Source organism: Trachurus japonicus, chromosome 20 (assembly GCF_045865225.1).
Source record: "Trachurus japonicus isolate A0001 chromosome 20, Traja_1.0".
Lineage (NCBI taxonomy): Eukaryota > Metazoa > Chordata > Actinopteri > Carangiformes > Carangidae > Trachurus > Trachurus japonicus.
Genome location: NC_140926.1, coordinates 13,295,603 through 13,314,495, shown reverse-complemented (window position 1 = coordinate 13,314,495; position 18,893 = coordinate 13,295,603). Strand labels below are relative to the sequence as shown.

The following is an 18,893-nucleotide window of genomic DNA, read 5'->3' as shown; positions in this document are numbered from 1 at the left end:
TTTTTTTTACATTTTTGTGGCCTCATGTTCTGCTCTGTTCCTCTTTTTTTCCCCTGTTTGTGTGTTGTCTGGACCAGCTCCATTGCCCGGGGTGGACACAGTGGCGGGACGATTGCAGGAATGCGAGGCCTCGTCTCAAGTGTCAGCCTCTGTAAGTGTCCTCCCTACATCCATCACCAAACAATTAAGATCACTATACAGCCATCAGTTACCACGTCACTCTCTCCTTTGCGTCTTTTGTCCGAGAATCAGCGAAAACCACCTCCAGCTTCTTGTTAATAGGACGAGAGCCAGGAAAAACCGATACATCCTTATATGTGGCCATTTCATCTTACACAACAGTCGATAGTGCTGAACAATTGATACCCCAATTAGAGATCTCCCTGTATCACTTTGCTTACCTCTAAGGGCACTGGAAGGAACAAATGAAAAGAATATCTGGTGACACGGTGAAAGTTGAAGCTGATTTAGAAGTTTTATATAATAGAGCTAAATATTTATGGGTTATAGGAGCACACACAGTTTTGTTCAATAGGAGGGACTCTGTGATAACATCAAATGCTTCAGGGAAGAAATCTATAGAGGCCTAATGTGGCACACACCAGACTCAGACGCAAACACTCACATGCTGTTCATAAAGCGCCTGTACCTTTGTATAATTACACCCCTCAAAAAAAGGCCAATACGTTCTTTATAATTGCCCGATCTAAGTGTTAGACAAGGCTTTTTACGGCACTTTTTAAAGAAAGAAAGAGGTTTGGAGCCAAGGCATAGCTCCGTGTGCGGAGCAGATGCAGAGCGGCTCCAGACTAACTGGGAGCAGACTTTCACAGACTGAGGGACCTGTTGAATCAAAGCCTGTAGTCGGAAGTCTGACAGATTAGACCAAATGCAGGCAAGGCATCTACAAATTACAGAAACTCTGCCCTGTATATCAGCAAACTGCATATTTTATTCTCACTGTTCTGTTATATAAACTGGCTTTTTTTCTATTTTAAAAAATGTCAGCTAACTGATTTAGCTTTCACCTTCTCTTTCTTTACCAGTTACCTTCAGATAAGCCTACTGTATGTTTCAACCAAGCAACTTAACACTCCATCTACATCTCCACAGGTTATGCCCTGTCTGGCACACAAAAGAACAAGGCGCTAATATGTCCCATATGAAAACCACAAGACGCTGCCTGTCACCTACTGTACTGTAGCCAGCCTGATTGTTTGGTGTTTAGTTGTTTATGTTTGGCTCTCTTTGAAAGGCAAAACCCATTTGTAGTAGCTTCTTAGTGTTACTGGTCCTTTAGGGCCATGTGGGCCACAAATGATATTTATTTATTTTATTTAACCTTTATTTAACCAGGTAAGTCAATTGAGGAGCAGTTCACATTTGTAATGATGACCTGGGCCAGAGGCAACAATTATAACGTTAAACATACTGTACATGGACACATATAAAGCATGAAGGAAATACATAAAGCATGAAGTAAATTTACACAAATTTCATATCAAAATGCTAAGTGGGTACAGAAAAGAAACCTTTAGAAACACACAATGGATGAAATTGAAATGTATTTACAGATACCTTGAGATGAACAACCATCTCGTTTACGATTTTTACCTCCTATAGCTAGTTGTGTTTATTTAACATAGAAAATATGACACAAGCGTTCTTTGCATTGGGAGAAAAGTGTCCAATTGTTACCTCACTTACTGCACTAGTAATTAGTGTCGAAGAAAGGATCCATATAACTTTTTTTCGGCTGAAAGTTTTGAAGTCGTATTTTATTATTAGCACATTTCAGCATGTATACGGCTGTCCATAAATGTAGTGTGCCTCAAAATTGTATATTGCCCTGGTTTGGGCAGTAAAAGCTCGGTGATGTTGGAAAGTAAACACTGTTAATGGTTATCATTATTAGTCCGACAGGCCCCCTGCCTCCGCCAGCTCCTTTAGGTGATAATTGCCTCATAAAGACAAATACTTTCCTAAAGCAATCGCCAGAGCAAATTCCCCAAGAAATTCTTCTACACTTTCCTTTGTAAGTGTTAAGTGATATGTTTTAATCAAATTTAGACTTGTATGGGTGTTACCATCATAAAGTCTGCCAGGGGAAACTGTTCATTTGTATGGTCGAAATAAGATAATTGGCGTGATGCAATGCCAGGTGTATGATACAAGGCAGAGACATTGTGATGGTTTATTTCTGTTTCCAGGGGAATTTGAGTTGGAGCCAAGGAGTGTCTGAGCCGATACACTATGTGGCTTTTTATACTTGGCACCAGTCTGCTCCCCACACCTCCAAAGTCATATATGCATGGTTATCCTCAAATTTCTGTACTTTAGAGTGTATCTAGTTCAATTTTCCTCTCCAAAGGTGTAGGATTTACCCTCTCTAAAAGCTACTGGTGTTTATCCGGTCTACAGTTGTGGTCGTTTTGACGTCACAGTCATCATATTATATTTAATCGGTAATTGTTTCTCACAGTGTGCATTTTTGCTCCTGTCATATATGGGACTACAGATGGAAATGAGCAGAAATCTGGTGCAACTATCGCCTCATTTCTTGTAAGTGAAACCCTAACCCTACAAAAAAAAGAATAAAAAAAAGTAAAACTCCAATAGATAATGCAGTAGGAGATTTGAAGAACTTTGCATTTATTTATATAAGTTGTTAAGTTGTTAATTTCATGGCACACACCCTTGAGGTATTTTGAATTATACTTAAAAATGTGTATGGACTGTTTAGTGCTTTTCAAATCTAGCTTCTTACCAATATTTGTTTGATTAGTAAGATCTTTTTTCCCTTTCTTCTTACTTCCTTTTATTTGCTCCCTTGCACTTTCTTTTTGGTGCAACACTTGACTCTCCCTGTTGGTTGTTCTTCTCTGACTGGGGGGCAGGCAGTATGTCATATAACCTGTCTCCGAAATACTTGAATTTGAGGATAATCATGTGTTATTGTCAATATCCTCTTTGCTCTTGGCTGTACTAACATATTGGTTGGGCCCTTGAACTGGTGAGGTTTTGTATATAGTCCATAAAATCTATTAGGTGTTTTCTTCTGTGAGCCAAGACAAGAGGAACTCATTAAAAGTTGAGTGTTACCCCTCACATGCCATGTTCTCCAATGGCTTTGCAAGCTGGATGAGGCTGAAACAACTAAATCTGTTATTTAGAAAACATTGTGTCTCCAGTTTCTTACAACTGAGTTTATTTGATCAACTCATTGTAGGATTTTAATTTGGAGTATAGATATGAAATAGATATTAAATGTGTCATCTCTATATTTCCTGAGGGGTTCAGGGACCTGACAAGTATGCTTCCTGGGGTACTATCCTATCTAGCCAGTGAACGCCTAGGTTCCCCCAGGAGGAGCTGAACGTGCTGCTAGAGAGTGGTGTCTTTTGGCATAGCTGAAATATGGACGTTTTAAATTGTTTGACGGTTTGAGCTACATGTTTTAAAAAAGACAATAACATTTAATACAAGTGGCTCGGGGTCATATGAGTGAGAGAGTTGTCTCTGCCTGCTTGTTTGAGCTGCAAATCAGAGACTTTGTTGTTTAGTTAGAATGATGATGACACAATGTTGCAATGCACAACCTTCTCTATCTGACACATGCAGATCAAATCTTGATGCTGACAAGATTCTCCCTGCCAGGATGTTCTCTTCACTCCAATATCAACCCTTGCTACACATGAGAGAAAAGAAAAGAATCAGTTCTTTCTCTGCTGTTTTTGATCTTTGTTCTTGACTTCTACATTTTCAAAGTTTCTCATTCATACAGTATTAGCATTGTTGCATTTATAATATCATTCTCTTTTGAGGGAAAACTTACTTTATTAAAATATTAGAAGCTATTAGTAAGATGGCTTCTGCTGCAAAATCATGGTGACTGAAAACCTATACCCAATATTGACAGAAAAATGTACAATGAGAAACTCAAACTGTAGCAGCACAATTAATCTTTTAGATCTATGACCTATGTCTTTTAGTCGATAGTGCGAGAGTGTTGTAGATTTAAAAAAAAAAACATCAATTACCCGCAGGAACAATTAGCTCTAATATGTGTCAAATTGCAAAGGTAAAAGTCAAAAATAATAATATATGTTTTGTTGTATATGTCATTGTGTGTATCTGAGTGTGTGTATGCATTAGTTCCTTTGTTACCATGGCCCGACCACAACAAGAGAGTCCATCAGTTGTGCTTTGCAAAGCCAGCAGTAGGCTCAAACCTCCAACCCAGCCCAGCCATGTTTGAGGTCTGTGACTGCATGCACACATCCCAAACAGTTCTTGTTGTGTGGAGGGCAATGTTGGACCAAACCCCAGATTGCGGTGATTATTACTGGTGACCACACACGTATAGCTGCACACATGCAGGCTATAAAATATTTAACTCTAGACTTCCATGCTCTCTCTTTCTGTCTTGTTTGCTCTCAACATGGAATCAATTTTGCAAGAAACAAGATCCATGTTTGTTAGTTGGGCAGAAGCATCACCAGAGGGTTTTTCCCTTCTCTCTTTTAGGTCTTTTAGTTTTGTCATAGTGGGCGGGAGATTATACAACTTCGGTTTTGCGCCACTGACATTAATATACTCATAAGTCATTGCAAAATCATAGCCACTCTTTATTTTGGAGATGAAAAGGAATTTGCCTCATCTCTTTGTCTGCGTAGATTAAAGCGTCCAATATAAACATCCATACAATGGAGAAAAAAAAAATCCTTTGACCCATCTGTGCTCATGTCATACATTGTTTCAGATAAGAGCAATGACTGTTTCAAACCACGGTGAAGGAAAATCACTTTTCATCACTTATTTGTGTCTCTTCAGTGAATAATCATCTCCATCTTTTCCTTAGTTTTTTCCATTTTGTTTTGTTTTTGCCCTCATCTACCACACAAAGCTATTTTGTTTTGTCCATTTTTTTTTATTATGCAAGGCTGTAGATGTTGATGTTGTCCTAGTGACTCTGTAAATTTGTATGACTTCACTCAACTTGATGAAACAACATAGTATCATATTTTGATCGTAATGTCTGTTTATTTATTGATGTTATCTGAGGAAGGGAATTGCTTGCAGACTGTGTTCATCCTGTTTGTTTACCTAGCCTCAGGACTGTACAGTACCACCAGCCTTAGCCCCTAGTATGCAGTCTCCAGGATATATGGTCCTGATTACACCGTAGTCTTTGCTTTAGTGGACAGAGGAGCTGGAGGGCAGCAGCAATGCAAATGCTGCGCTATGGATATTCCTGATAAGAGTAAATCTACGCACAGCAACTGGTCTTATGAAGTGAGACTGGGCCTTTTTAAAAGCATTGCAATAAAGTAGTATTTTAATCAAATCAATGTGAAACCAAGACATGGATTTCCAGACACATTGTAGCAGTAGCATCTTTATATACTGTATAATAACTTACAGTGTAATAAAGATTATACAAGTACATCTAGGAATCTGTTGGTGGCCTTGTTTGCTATTGCTGAGAAGAGCCAGAGCCAGAGGAGGACAAGATGAAGTCATGCTATTGGATTTGGGGGGATACCACCAAAGAGAAAGAAATGAAGTTGGGGAGGGGATTCACTTATAATGTTCCTCCTGCCTTGCTCCTTTATGAGGGCTGTAATTAAGGAATGGCTTGTGGTGTCGTGGTTCTGCTGCCACAGAACGCCTCATGTATCTGACAGACACAAAGATCAGTGCCACAGACCCTGGGAATCATGTTCTGTCATTTATCACAGGATAGTTGCTTCACTTGTTTTCCACCATACCTCCTCTCTGGAAAGACTTTTCATTCCACTTTGAAGCCTGAAAATCATAAAAATGAGACGCTTGTTACATCCCAGGTCTGCGCTGAAAGACTGCACTGTATGTATATCACAGATCACCCAGAGCCTCATTCTGTGTCAGCACTTTGTCAAGTCAACTCAGTCTCTCATTAAGTGCTTAGCACATCAAGTGATGTAAGTGCTGGCATCAGTAGTATCATAACTTACCTAGTGTAAACCAAGCTTGCAGGAGGTGGAATTATGCTTGACAGTTTTTATTTCTCACCTGTGCCTGGAGATTGTGTGCACTTGGTCCATTGGCTTAACAGATCATCTGGCCACTTGTGTCCCATCATAGGAATAAATAGAAGGATTAGGCACGCTGCCATTACAGGACTTGGCAAACCCCAGTCCGTCTAACAGGTCCCATTCCAAATCAAACGCTTGGCCAGGAAGAGGTAGGAGCAAAATAGGCCAAAGCAGCACTAATCTGCCTTTTTTGGGATTTCTTTTTACTTTCTATTCTTTGCAATCAGCTTTTTTTTATTTGATGTTTATTTTTGTATAATGCCAATATCATATGCGCTTAGGCAGCTATTCAGAATGGCTGATTTATTGTTGCTTAACTTGTGGTGTAAGATTTTGCTGCTGTCAGGCTCTTGGCCAACAGACTAGTCCGCATACAGCTCCTATAGATTTACTGAAAGTTATACAGAACATTCCTGAGCCACTACTGAAAGTCTTACATCCCTCATCCTCTCAATAGACTGCACTGCAAACTCTGTGCTTTCATCTACACTTGTTGTGGTTTCTTGTGTTTTTCTAAAGCCCATAAAATAATAATTGCCTCTTTCTTTCCAGGAGATATGGCTCAGATATTTCCAGCAATAGCCGAAAATAATATAAAGAGTTAATTGAAGGGTCTTTCGTCTAATGTGACTTTCTCTCTTTTGTGTTCTCCTTGCTAACTAGCGTCAGGCTGTCTGGGAGACTGATCTGAAGGCTGTGAGAGGTGGGAGCTCTGCCGGGCAGACGGGCCTGCTACTAGGGGACTCCCTCTTTTCTAAAGAGCTGGAGAACATGGGCAAACAGCTCGCTGGTAGGCAGCTTTGTTTATGTCTGTGTGCGTGTGTGTGAGTGTCTGCTTTTGTCTGACTGTGTGTTGTTCCTGTACGAGTTGAGTTTGTCGGTGCTTTAATGATGAATTGTATGAGAGTGTCAAATCAAATAGTTTCTTTGGAACACATAGCATCGTCTACACTAGAGATGTGTGAAATAGAAAAGCCCTGTAGAGAGCACTTATGAGGAGTGGGAGGGGGAGAATCCAGCCAAAGAATGCACTGCTTTTGGCCAAAGGATTTTCTTGGATAATTAAAAAGTTAAATGTGTCAAGACTAAATAGAAAAAACTAATTAAAGTAATTTCCACATGCCAGGAATTCATCGCAGTGCCAGCTTTGACAGGTTTAATCAGTAAGCCGAACTCTGCTGAGTCATTTGGAAATGATTGAAGCCGGACAATGGCTTTGTCTGACAAAAAATTGTGTGGCATTTTGGAAATGATTATTCCTGCGATGCTCATCTTTGATATATGTGACGTCTGTGTGACTCAGGCTGCGTTTGTTGTCATTACGATCCGGTATGCGTTCACTTATGAATCACATGAAAGGCTGGGATGGAGGCCAGGGGGAACGTCACCATTCGCCATCATGTGTCAGCCACTCGCTTGTTTATGCATGTCCTTCCTCTCCGTTTTGACAGTGTCACCGTGTGAGAAGACTCCGTACGTGCCTCCACATACCAGGCCTATTCGAAGCATATTCATCCCACTTAGTGAACCTATTACTGTCACCCAACAGTGGTCCCAGCTGCAACAACCTTCTCAGCTCATCTACACATCTGCACCGAAAACACTGGTTGCCTCTGTGAACACGGCACAAAACGGCAAACTGGTGCTCGGGACTATTTGTGTTAACAACAGACCGAACTTTTCCCCCAGAGCTCTTCAGATGGCATTGATTGTTTTATGCTGAGTTACTGAATATTCAGGCTTAGGGCTCCCACCAGGCATTTCAGTGAAGCTGTTCTAACAGCTAATTCAACTCTTTTAAGCCTCTACTAGCTGCTAATACTTTCCATGATTAAAGCCAGAGCCTCACTGTTCATCTCATTATTACCCCAATACTATGGTTGGGCAATCATCTCTTGTCTCCTTTTTTTGTTTGTCTTTGTTTTTCATCATTTACATATAAATTACTGCTCACTGAATTTGTCACCATAGTCCTGTGAATATTCTCATTCCCACCAAAGAGTGTTTTTTTTTCTTTTTTTAAAACTTTCTGTCATTGCTGATATAGTCAACTGTTTTTGGAAATACTTTCAATCCCTTTTGCCATTTTACAAAAACAAAAACATGCTGCTCTGCCTAATACATCAGTGTTTACAGAGTAGCTAAACAATTCAATGCCAGCTTTAGAGTTTTGGCACTTTGCAATGTCATAGATATATTTTTGTTCAAAAAGTATTGAAGTTCAATAGTCATACCATATTGGAAATTTGTCCCTTTGCCCATTCCTGTACTTGTCCAAGGACAATGACTGGTGTTTGAGTCTATCCAAGGAAGCAGTATATTGCACCGTTGCAAGGCTGCAGATGAAATACAGACAAATGATATGTCATTATGGCATTGGTTTATTTTCAGAGAAGGGACCTAGTAAGGTTTGCATGAGTTCTAAATGGTTGTATAGCGTGCTCTGGCCCTGTACTCTCTCCCCACGTGCAACTGCTGCTTGATCAAAGAGTTTAATAGATTAGATCTGTTTCCATTTGTTCTTGTCTCCTTTTCTCTGTCTCATTTTCTCCACGTTTTCCTTTTTCCTGTTCTTATTACTGAATGATTGAATCAAAACCTATCAAAGATTCATACCATATGGATTTTGATGGTACGTCTTTGATCTGTAGGAGCTGTCATTATTTATCAGTGTCTGCGAGATGGGTTATAATATTTCTGTGCTTAACACGGTCAACTGCACAGAATTTCAAAATAAAGGCCACTTATCAATGGCAGGAAGTCGAGGGAGGCATTTGGTTTACAATAAAATCATGAGTAAAACTTCCATCTATGGAAGGCAGGAAGGTTTTCACAACAAAAACATGTGGTGTTTATCATTCTGACGGTAAATAACTTGAGATTTAAAAATAAAATCAACTTTATGGGAACAGATTGCTAATGAACATATCCTGTTTATGATCTAATAATAACACCAGTCGTGGTGGACATGGTGTGTGTGTGGTTAAGTGTTTAATGGAGAAATCATTGAAGTGCTTGCCCCTCAGCAGGTCTTATGGTTGTGATCTAACTGTTAAACAAACTTTTAACCCTATGACAAAGCTGCTTTATGGTTTCTACTATAACGTTATATACATTGCAGTCTTACCACTTCCACAAGCTGATGTCATGATATGCCCTGAACACCCCAGAGAGTTAATTTTCTTTCTTCTCAGTCAGTCAGTGTGAGTAAAGCCTGGCTGTGACCTGTGCCTTCAGTTTGCTCTCTTATTATTTAGAGAAGTAACACATGTACATTGTATTATGGTTAAAGCAACACAGACACAATGTCATGCAGCACGTATGCAGATCATTGAGCACATGGGCAAGGCCACATTCAGTATGTGCTCTGCAATGCATCTCCCTGTAAAGGTCAAACTCCATATAATCAAAGCTGATCAAGCACAGAAACAGCAATCTAATTATCCATGTCAGGGCATTAAATGTATTTGATCCCCTAAGGATTGTATACAAAATAGTCTGGAATACATTTCAAATCAACCCAGTAATGTCCCAAAGCTGCATCCAGAGTAGTGTTGCAGACTCTCACTGCTTTGCATACTAAATGGATATTTGTGAGTGAAAAGCAGCATGTGTTTCACATTTTGGTGTGGAAAAATGTTGTTTGTAAAAGGTGAGAGCACCATTTGCTCAAAAACAAGGGAGTCAAGGTTTATGAAATACTTGTCATGCTTCCTTTTGTTACTTATTTAACGTCATACGTATACAGTTTTCCAGAAATACTCACAGCTGATGAGTCATCGCTGAAATTATCCCTCTCAAATGATAACTCCCAGACTGGTGTGCCGAATCCTGATTGCCAAGAACTGGAACGAAAGCATGAAACACGGAAAAAATGACCCAGATGTTGATCACAGAAGTTGGCAGCGTCACTTTCTTTTACAAACAGAAATGTTTTTGAGACTACCAGTGAGGCAAACAAATGTGCTTTTGTCAGCAACAGGGAACAAAAATATTACCAGGCTGTGCTTACTGTATGTCAGCTTGGAAGCTTTTCTGACAGAGGAAGCTTGATTCACCACAATTTACAAGGTCTATAAATATTGTCATCATTGCCCAGAAGAAGGATTAAACCAAGCAGTCTCGCCCACTTTATTTCTTCAGTAAAGTTTGTGAATCATCAGGACACCAAGCTCCACATCTCTGTGTGATAGAAAATAAATCTGACTCTATCATGGAATCTCCTCGTCCATTTGAGCAATTTGTTGCAAAATGGTACAGGTAGCCTATCTTTGTATACGAAATACAGTTAGACAGTGTGAAAGTACACCATCTCAGCTGTTCAGACAGGGTACTGTATGTATTGACTGTTTAAAATTTGAATTATGATGTCTATAAGGTGACTTGATTTTGTTCTATTTCTCCTGCAGAGGTTGAGAAGGATCTGGCCAAGCTGGCAGAGGCAGGGAAGATGACCATTCGGACCTCTAACAATCTGCACAGTAGTCTGCTCCACACCCCTCTGCACCACCGGACGCTGCCAGACACACTTCCTCTGCCCAGTCTGGTCTCCAGGCCCCAGTCTCCAGGCAAACCCTGTGGTGTGGGTGTGGGTCTCCCTTTGCTGAGCCCCAAGCCCACCTCCCTGGTCATGGGTCGGACTCAATCTCCCAGCAACCCTGGGAGCAGGACTCAAACCCCAAGAACACCCAGCAGGCCTCTGACGCCAAATAGTTTACTGACACGCTCCACCTTTAACCCCGGGTCTCACAAGGAGGTGACCTTCAGGAGGTCGCGGAGCCGTCCCGTAACGCCCACAAGTCAGCCCATGCATCCTCGACCGCTGCTCACCCCCCCTGGACTAAGCACTACAGACAGCCTTGGAGCCAGTCTCCGGGCCTATCTGTCTGAGGTAAGACCTCAACATGACAGGTATACCTTCATCTTCAAAAACACGTTTATGCTCACTGTAGCAAAAAGTGATGTAGGCAGTAGTGCATGAAGTGCATCCATAGGGAGAAGACAAAACCACTTCAAACACAGACACAAGTGTAGTTTTATCAAACTTACACCGAAGAGATCAGAAAGAAAAACTATAAAGGAATAGTGTAACATTTTGGAAAATACACATCTGCAGAATAAATACAAAGTCATCGCCAGGACACAGTCATCTGAACTGAGCATAAAGAATAAAATTAGCTAGCCTGGCTCTGTCAAAATGTAACTACATATAGATTACGGAAATTCATCGCCAGCCAAGAAATAGCCTTTCAAATACCTCCCATAAAACCAGAAATGATCATTTATTATGCTTCAGTTTTGCTTTTTTTTTTTTTTTTTTTTTTACCTTTGGCCACAGATGGTTAGATGTTACGTCATGCTTCTAGTCTCTATGCTAAACTAAGACTCCTGTGGCTATAGGTTCATATTTAATGTACAGACCTGGCAATGGCATGGATTTCATGTAGCTGTTGGCAAGAAAGCAAATAAGCACGTTTCCCATAATGCTGAACCACTCCAGTGTCTTTCATGGCCAAGGTGTGACATAAAGTTCCATGTTACAATTGAGCTATTTCTTACATGTAAGATTTATCTAGGCATAAAACAAGGCCACTACACCAAGAGTGTGTAAAACACGAAGTCAAATTGTCATAAACTTTGGGTCAAGGACTTGAAAATCACTTCGGCTTTATTGTAATGTCTTAGTGTGAGTGAGAACGAACGTGTGTGCTGAGTGTCAAACAGGCTCGATGCCTAAGTAAAGCTGGCTGTAGAACACGAGAGCCTTTACGCAGAGAGATTATGATGGAGCACAGAACACACAATATCACACATGTGCATGCCCCTCACAAACACAAATACACTCATCGTGTGGGGTTTAGTGCAGAATCACGGAGGTCTGTACAGTAGTATGTCATTTCACTGTGGAAAAATGAGTCTGGCATAAAAGGGAACTTTCAATGGCATTTCTTTCTTATATTCCTTTCATGATCTACTTAACAGCAGCGCTGTAAAATATGAGACCTTTTTGAAGGCTTTATTAATGGTGGGCAGGAATTTTGCCGTCCCTCTGTATACGTTTTTTTTTTTTTCTTCTCTAGTTGACACCTAGTTAGATTATCCAAAACACAGCACCCAGTCTGGGTTTATTGAGGCCAGCTGGTCCCGTGTACAAAGACTGAAGCCTCTAAATGAGGCCTTGTTAGAGAGAGAAGGATGCTTGAAAAAGAAGGAAAGGATGTTAAAGCTGATTTCTTCTTTTTTGTTTATTTGTGTAGCCATTTAAACTTGGGGTTCCGTTAGTTTCTTGTAGGCACATTGGAGAATTTCATACATTTAAGTTGTGCTCCGACAGCTCCCAGTATGCAAGATTCAGTAATGCCATGTCTTCTGTGTCTCAGTATTTGTTTGAAAGATTAAATTAGGGGATTTGTACAATTCAGTTTTTTGACCTGCTGCTCCCTTTCATGGGGTCACTGCAGCTTGACAGTGTAATAGCAGAGTGTCAGCCTGACAATGACTAAGAAAACATGTATCTACTGTATTTGAATTGAGAGTACATGATTAAAATCTGTTTAGCTTTGATGTTCCGTAACAGCTTAGTAAGATCCTGCAGCTGCACTGAACACGTACAGTAAATGTGGCGAGATGAATGTGTGGATAAATAAACAGACGGACGGTTAAAGATTCTTTTTTCTAACCTCATTTTCCATCTCTATTTTCCTCCGACTATTATCTTCAGTGAGTAAGGCTTCTCTCCCATCATCTCTGTTCTGTTTTGTTCCATTTCAGGATGAGTTTTACCAGCAGTTACAGGCCATCAGGCAGCCCTGGCATGTTCCCAGTGACACAGACAGTGACATCCTGGAGCCTCCTGAGCAGGATAAGAGTGAGTGACCTAAAGTACCTTCCTTTCGCTCTGTGTTTTTAATTTTTTTTTAATTCAACAGCCATTATTTATCATCTCCTGATTCATGTGCCCCTTATTAGTACACGTTTTCCAAAGCCTGTCAGTTAAAAATACATCTCACAAATCTGACTAATTTCCACAGTTTTTTTTTTTTTTTTCACTTTGTAAGACGTGGTGCTCATTTCATTACAGTAATGTCACTTTACCACAGAGGATAACTAATACATTAAAGTGGCAAATTTAGATCTATTAAAAAGTGAAGATTAATGTGCAAGTATTCCTTGTAAAAATCTGAAATGGAGCACAAGGGCTGACATATAAAAAGTTCTATATTTCACAGTTGGGTGAAATCCTGGGGGGTGTCACCGAGGGGAAATGTCATGTAAAATTTCCCTTCCTGGCAACATGTAATAGATATATTTCTATCACGATCCAGTCGATAGACATGAACAATTCTTGGTGGAAAGTCATAAATCCTGTTATATTAGGGGTCTGGTTGATAAATGGTACAGAATATTACTCCAGCTTCGAACACAACAGAGCTGCATCAGACCTCCTCGAGCGTTCTGCTCCATAAATCACATGAATGTATGTGGCAGTGAGGAATGATAGTCAGAGGCTTTCCAGAATTAAATTAAGATTAGCTCCCAATTCACTGAGGTCCACTAACAAAGAGTCACATTTATGCTCTCTTAGCATTGGCTAACATATGACTAAACTCCTGCGATGTTTGGAAGAATTTATACTGTAGCTGCACTAAATAAAAACTTATGTAAATATTCCATAGATTTTCAGAACGTGGCAGCTGTGTGGAGGAAGGAGATGTTGGACAAAACAAATAGCACTCTGAGAACTTTGCTAGTCTTAGAGCCTCACCAGTTGTTAGTGGTGCCTGGAGAAGTTGTGTACTCCACTTAGGAAAGTATAAACACCCTGTGTTATAAACAGTGACATGTAAGAAGTTCACCCAAATCCAGGCCAGCAGTGTTTGGACATTGTCACTTAACCTCTGCTGCTTGACTTCAGGGAGCAAGGATCATGAAATTACATTAACATTATTCACAAAAGAGATGTAGATTTTTCAATCAATATTGGTCCACAGGGAAGTAGTCTGTTGGTCTTCAGGACAGGTAGTTGCCTTTTTGTCTGTGAGGATAACAAAGTGAAGATATAACCAGCTCTACTCTGCCTCTTATTGGCCTAACCTAATCAACTCAACCAATGATGAAGCAGGTATACACAGTGCCACCTGCACTACCTGCACTACCTGCATTTACCTGCACTACACAACTGCTACTTGGACAGAACATTATGTCCACATCTGATGACTGAAAGAAAAAGGTGTATGAATGAAGTCAATAAATCCAACAGGGTTCATCCCTTTAGAAGCCTTTACTCTGCAAATTTCACAATAATATTAATGATCAGATTATCTTATTGTGTGTGAGGTTTATTATTTGGTCTTTAAACAGACGCTCATGTGGAGTCCTAAAGGTTCATCCTGTGGGACCCCTTGTGGATGTGAAATTTTGACTCGATCAAAATTTAAAACTAAATTTCATGGTAGCCTGGCTTGTAGTTGGTAGGATATCTTAATCAATGAGCTGGATCTATGGCATTAATTTATGAATTCATGTCTGCAAATGATATATTGTATATAATGATATATTTCATACCTTCAGAAAGGGTCTCAAATTAACTAAGCCCTGTTTTCTCAGTAAACAAAGCATCAGCACCAGCTACTTAAACTGAAAATCAAGTGCATGTGGGACTCAAAAAGACAGCTCTCACTGACGTTATGAAACAAGAATTCCAGTCAAACAAAGATCAATCAGGCAAATGGTTGTCACATGGAAACATAACCCCTCTGTCAAGCTTCTCTAGAGGGTCATTGTTTTGCCAAATGTGTATCTTGCAAAATAAATGGATACATTTTCGTAATAGCCCCTGGGGGCCTGCTTTAATCCTTGGCAACAGTAATGGCATGTTGAGAAAGGATATGAGCCACATATTGAATTAGAGAGGTGGCTTAGACACAGGGAGAGGAGACTGACAGAGAAAAAAGACCCAACAGCCACAAGACGTGACAAAGCACTTTCTGGCGTGAGAGAGGGCCCACAGGACTGTTTGCTGAAATCTGGTTTGTATGTCCTTGTGTGTGCTCATGTGTATGTGTGTGTTAAACATGTGAGTGATTGTATTTGTCTGAGGACATAAACATTTTTCCAGAATTTTTTTTAGTCTTTTCTGGGGTAGTTTTTTAAACCTATGAAATACTACTTTTGAATTGCATTTGAATTTTTGATTTTATAAAAATTAGAAGGGCAACAGTCACAGAAATTTCCCACTGCTTTAGCCTGTTACTTAGACAGTTTCCAATTAAAATTACTCAATTTTCCCATGGCAGGAAAAGGTAAGAAAGAAAAACAAAAATACATCTTGCTTCATGACACAAAAGCATTTCAGACATCACAGTGGCCACATTTGTCCATAAAGTGGTTTCGAGTCTGTCCACATACCTGTATGCACATGTGTCCATGAATGTGGGGCTCGTTTAATTAGTGCAGTGACACCCTCTTCCCAGTATCACGGCAGATGTGTCAGAGCTTGCGCCAAGTGTATGGTGAGAGCTGAATAATGGGGGAAAAAATCCATAGCTATTTCCTGTTATTCTATAAACTTTCACAACAGGACAACCGCACATACCACAATGGAGATGAAAGCGTTCAGTTCTATTTCTCACTTCACTTCACAAACCATTTGTCCTGTATGGCTCCGGCCATCCCACTCAGCACATGAGTGATTTCAATACAGACATGCACAGTGAAAGTAAATCAGACTGTTATGTCGCACCTGTCAAGACACCTCGTTGGGTTCAGTATGTTGAGTTTGCAGTATTAATCTTCCTAAAATCACATTTCATAATTGTAGGAACAGTGTTGTTGTGTTGTTGCACATGGTGGACATGGTAACCATTCCAGCACACACACACTCAGTCCTCTCCTGCTGAGAACATCAGCACTGCTCTCATACCTGCCTGACGAAGTTACAGCCAGTTAGCTTCACTTAGCTTATAGAATGAAAACAGGGGGAAATGGCTAGGCTGGCTGTGTTCAACGCTAACACAACTCACCTGCCAGCAACATTACATCTTGTTTGTTGTTTCTGTGCAAAAGCTGAAGCTTAAAGGAATAGTCCCCAAAAAATGAAATCCAGTCATTATTGACTCACCCTCATGCTGATGATGAATACTCCATACTGCACTCAAAGTTCGTAGTCCAACAAAATCCTATGAGAGTCAATAGCGCTTAACACAAACAGGTCCATAAAACTACACAAAAACCATGTAATATTCCTCCATACTGCTCATCCGCTGCAATCCAAGTGTCCTGAAGGGATATAGTCCAGAGTTCACTAGACACTACCTCATTTAGGACACTTTTACAGCCTAAGCAGTCCTGTATTGAATTTGCCTTGCTCTGACGTTCACGCGCGTGAACATCAGAGCGCTAGACTATATCTATATATCTATATATTGTGTAGTTTTATGGACCTTTTTGTGTTGGGCGCTATTGACTCTCATAAGGATTTCGTTGGACTACAAACCCCCCTCCTGGGTCTCCAGATGCACTTTGAGGAATAAAAAACTACTCCGGAGTATTCATCAGCATGAGGGTGAACTATACCTTTAAATAATGCAGGTACTGTAGGTACTGTGTTCAGTGACGCAAAGCGCAAAGTGGTGAATAAGTGACCCCCAAAATGTAAATAATAGTCATCATGCCGGTCTCTGACATATCTTCTGTCTTTTTTACAGGTGGTGCACGAGATGCCAATAAGAGATCTGTGTTTTCAGGTGAGAATCTGAACAGTTAGAGGAGACACAGCCTTAAAACCCAGAGACAGATTCATGTCTTAAAGTGCTGTATCCCATGGATGAGCAGAAAGCAGCCATCTGAAGAGTGCTGCTATTGTAAGCATCTGTCTTGAGAGAGCCTCTGTGTCTGTCAGTGACCTCACTTGTAGAGCCACAACATGCTACCTAAATAACTACCAATGGGTGACTTGCTGTGAAAGCCTCCACCTTCATTTATGGCCCATTCAATTACCGTCACAGGCTAAATGGAGGGCACAGTGGCTCTGAAATGTGATTGGTGGAGGCCGGCCATGTGTGGAGAGAGAAAACGCTGTTGCCCAGTTCCATTAAGTCACTTGGGTTCTGAGTTTACACGCAGCAGACAGCGTCAACTCTCAGCGTCAACATTTGGGAGAAGGAGAAAGTCTGTCTGGTTTGAGGTTGTCTGCGGTTCTCCTTCTTGTGGCTCCGGAGGTGCCCACAGTTCCCAGTGTCAGTGTGCCAGTCTGGAGTGAGATCTGAGAGCAGGCTGCTGCTGCTTGGCTATCAGAGAGGCCAGAGCATTGCCACGGTAACCAAACCCAAAGCTCACTGCTTTAAGTCACCCCAATCACTGCTCTCCCAGAACTTATTATGAAATATAGTCGTTGGAACCTCCACTGGGCAGCACCAGGCCTCATTTTCCACCTCATGTTTGTCTATGACATGTTCAAATATTAAATGGCTGTTTCATAGTAATTGCCTCAGTTATTATTCTTATTAGCGGTTATATGTGTCTGATTTTGGTTACTAGGAGACTGATGTTTTTGTCTTTTACTTTTCACAGGCCTATAGTGACGAATACCAGAGACATTGATCCAATCAAACTATTATGCAAACCACTGGACATTTTGAATATGTGTACAGAGACGATTATTTTTATAATTCATATGAATGAGGAAAAAAAAAAGATTGTATACTTTTTTCACAGATATTTCATAGGCATTGTACTGTAACTGTATGATACAATGTGAAAATATAACTTCAGAGTATGGAATACAACATTTATTTTTGTTTGCTCTATAGCATGCCATTGAATTTCCACATGGAGTCTAGAAACAGATGCATTTTGTTGTCGACACACTCTTTTTCTAGGCCTAGTGCATATTCACATTGTGAGGGCAGCACACTCATGTTAAGAAAAACCTTTATTGATATGCACTGTTGAAGAGATGTAGTGTTTTTTTCAAATAACAAATATCCAAGTTAGAGTGGAGGGAATACAAGGAATGCTGTTATCTTAATTAAAATGATCTGGTACTGTACACATGTTCCCTTTCTGTTTATGTGCTTCCTTTTGTATTCAGAATCATTCATGCAAACAGTGAAAGAGGAGTTAAACGGTGGTGCTGATGGAGATGTAGAAATCTGTCTGGACCATGAACTACATGTGTTTGCCTGGGCACGTTTTGGTTAAACTGTGGTTGTCTGAGTGATACACGTGCAACGTCAGCACCAGAGACACACACATCATGGACACAATCTCCACCCTGACACAGTCTGATCCCTCCATTTGAACCCTACTGAATTTTGCGGTATGGTGTACACCCCGCCATGCCAACTTTCGAGTCTGTCTCTCGGGATGTGGTCAACACAAGGCTCAAATCTCCTGTCTCGTTTCTTTGAGGGTGATTTGCTGGATGTGTGAGAAGACTAATTACTCAAAACCCTCTTGTAAAACATGCTATGTGGATTAATGTCCCGTGCATTTCGGCACATTTATTACTCATTGGAAAGGGATGTGGTTTTGAAAGGTCTGTGGAAGAATTCGAGGACATGGCATAATCGAGTCACACTGGTGCCTTGACATAATCTTTATATCTCTATGAACAATATTTTCCTGTCAGAATGGGTAAACATCTTGTGTTGCATATTCCAATTTTCATACTTTATATTACATTTTCACTTTGTTGGAGGGCAGATCAGTCCGAGATTGCCATCTGTTCTTGTCCCACAGATCACCAGTATGCTAACTTGGTTTATACTATCAATATTTTCTTTTAGTTCATATGTCTGCCTCAGTTTTTCAGTT

The 18,893-nt window shown here is 40.4% G+C and overlaps 1 protein-coding gene across 3 annotated transcripts in view; it reads left to right on the top strand.

The window, feature by feature from the left end:
• The window catches only part of c20h8orf34 (chromosome 20 C8orf34 homolog), a 54,458-nt gene extending 36,337 nt beyond the window's left edge, over positions 1-18,121 (top strand). Inside the window, exons 10-15 of one of the 3 annotated variants that reach the window (XM_085764091.1) lie at positions 78-151; positions 6,741-6,867; positions 10,487-10,968; positions 12,849-12,945; positions 16,784-16,822; positions 17,649-18,121. In XM_085764091.1, coding sequence (XP_085620217.1) covers positions 78-151; positions 6,741-6,867; positions 10,487-10,968; positions 12,849-12,945; positions 16,784-16,822; positions 17,649-17,656 — 827 coding nt within the window. In that variant the 3' untranslated portion in view covers positions 17,657-18,121. Of the gene's footprint in view, positions 1-77; positions 152-6,740; positions 6,868-10,486; positions 10,969-12,848; positions 12,946-16,783; positions 16,858-17,083; positions 17,190-17,648 lie in introns of those variants that run through there. The other 2 variants (XM_085764092.1, XM_085764090.1) reach the window with 2 other exon arrangements.
• Positions 18,122-18,893: the final 772 nt, after the last annotated feature.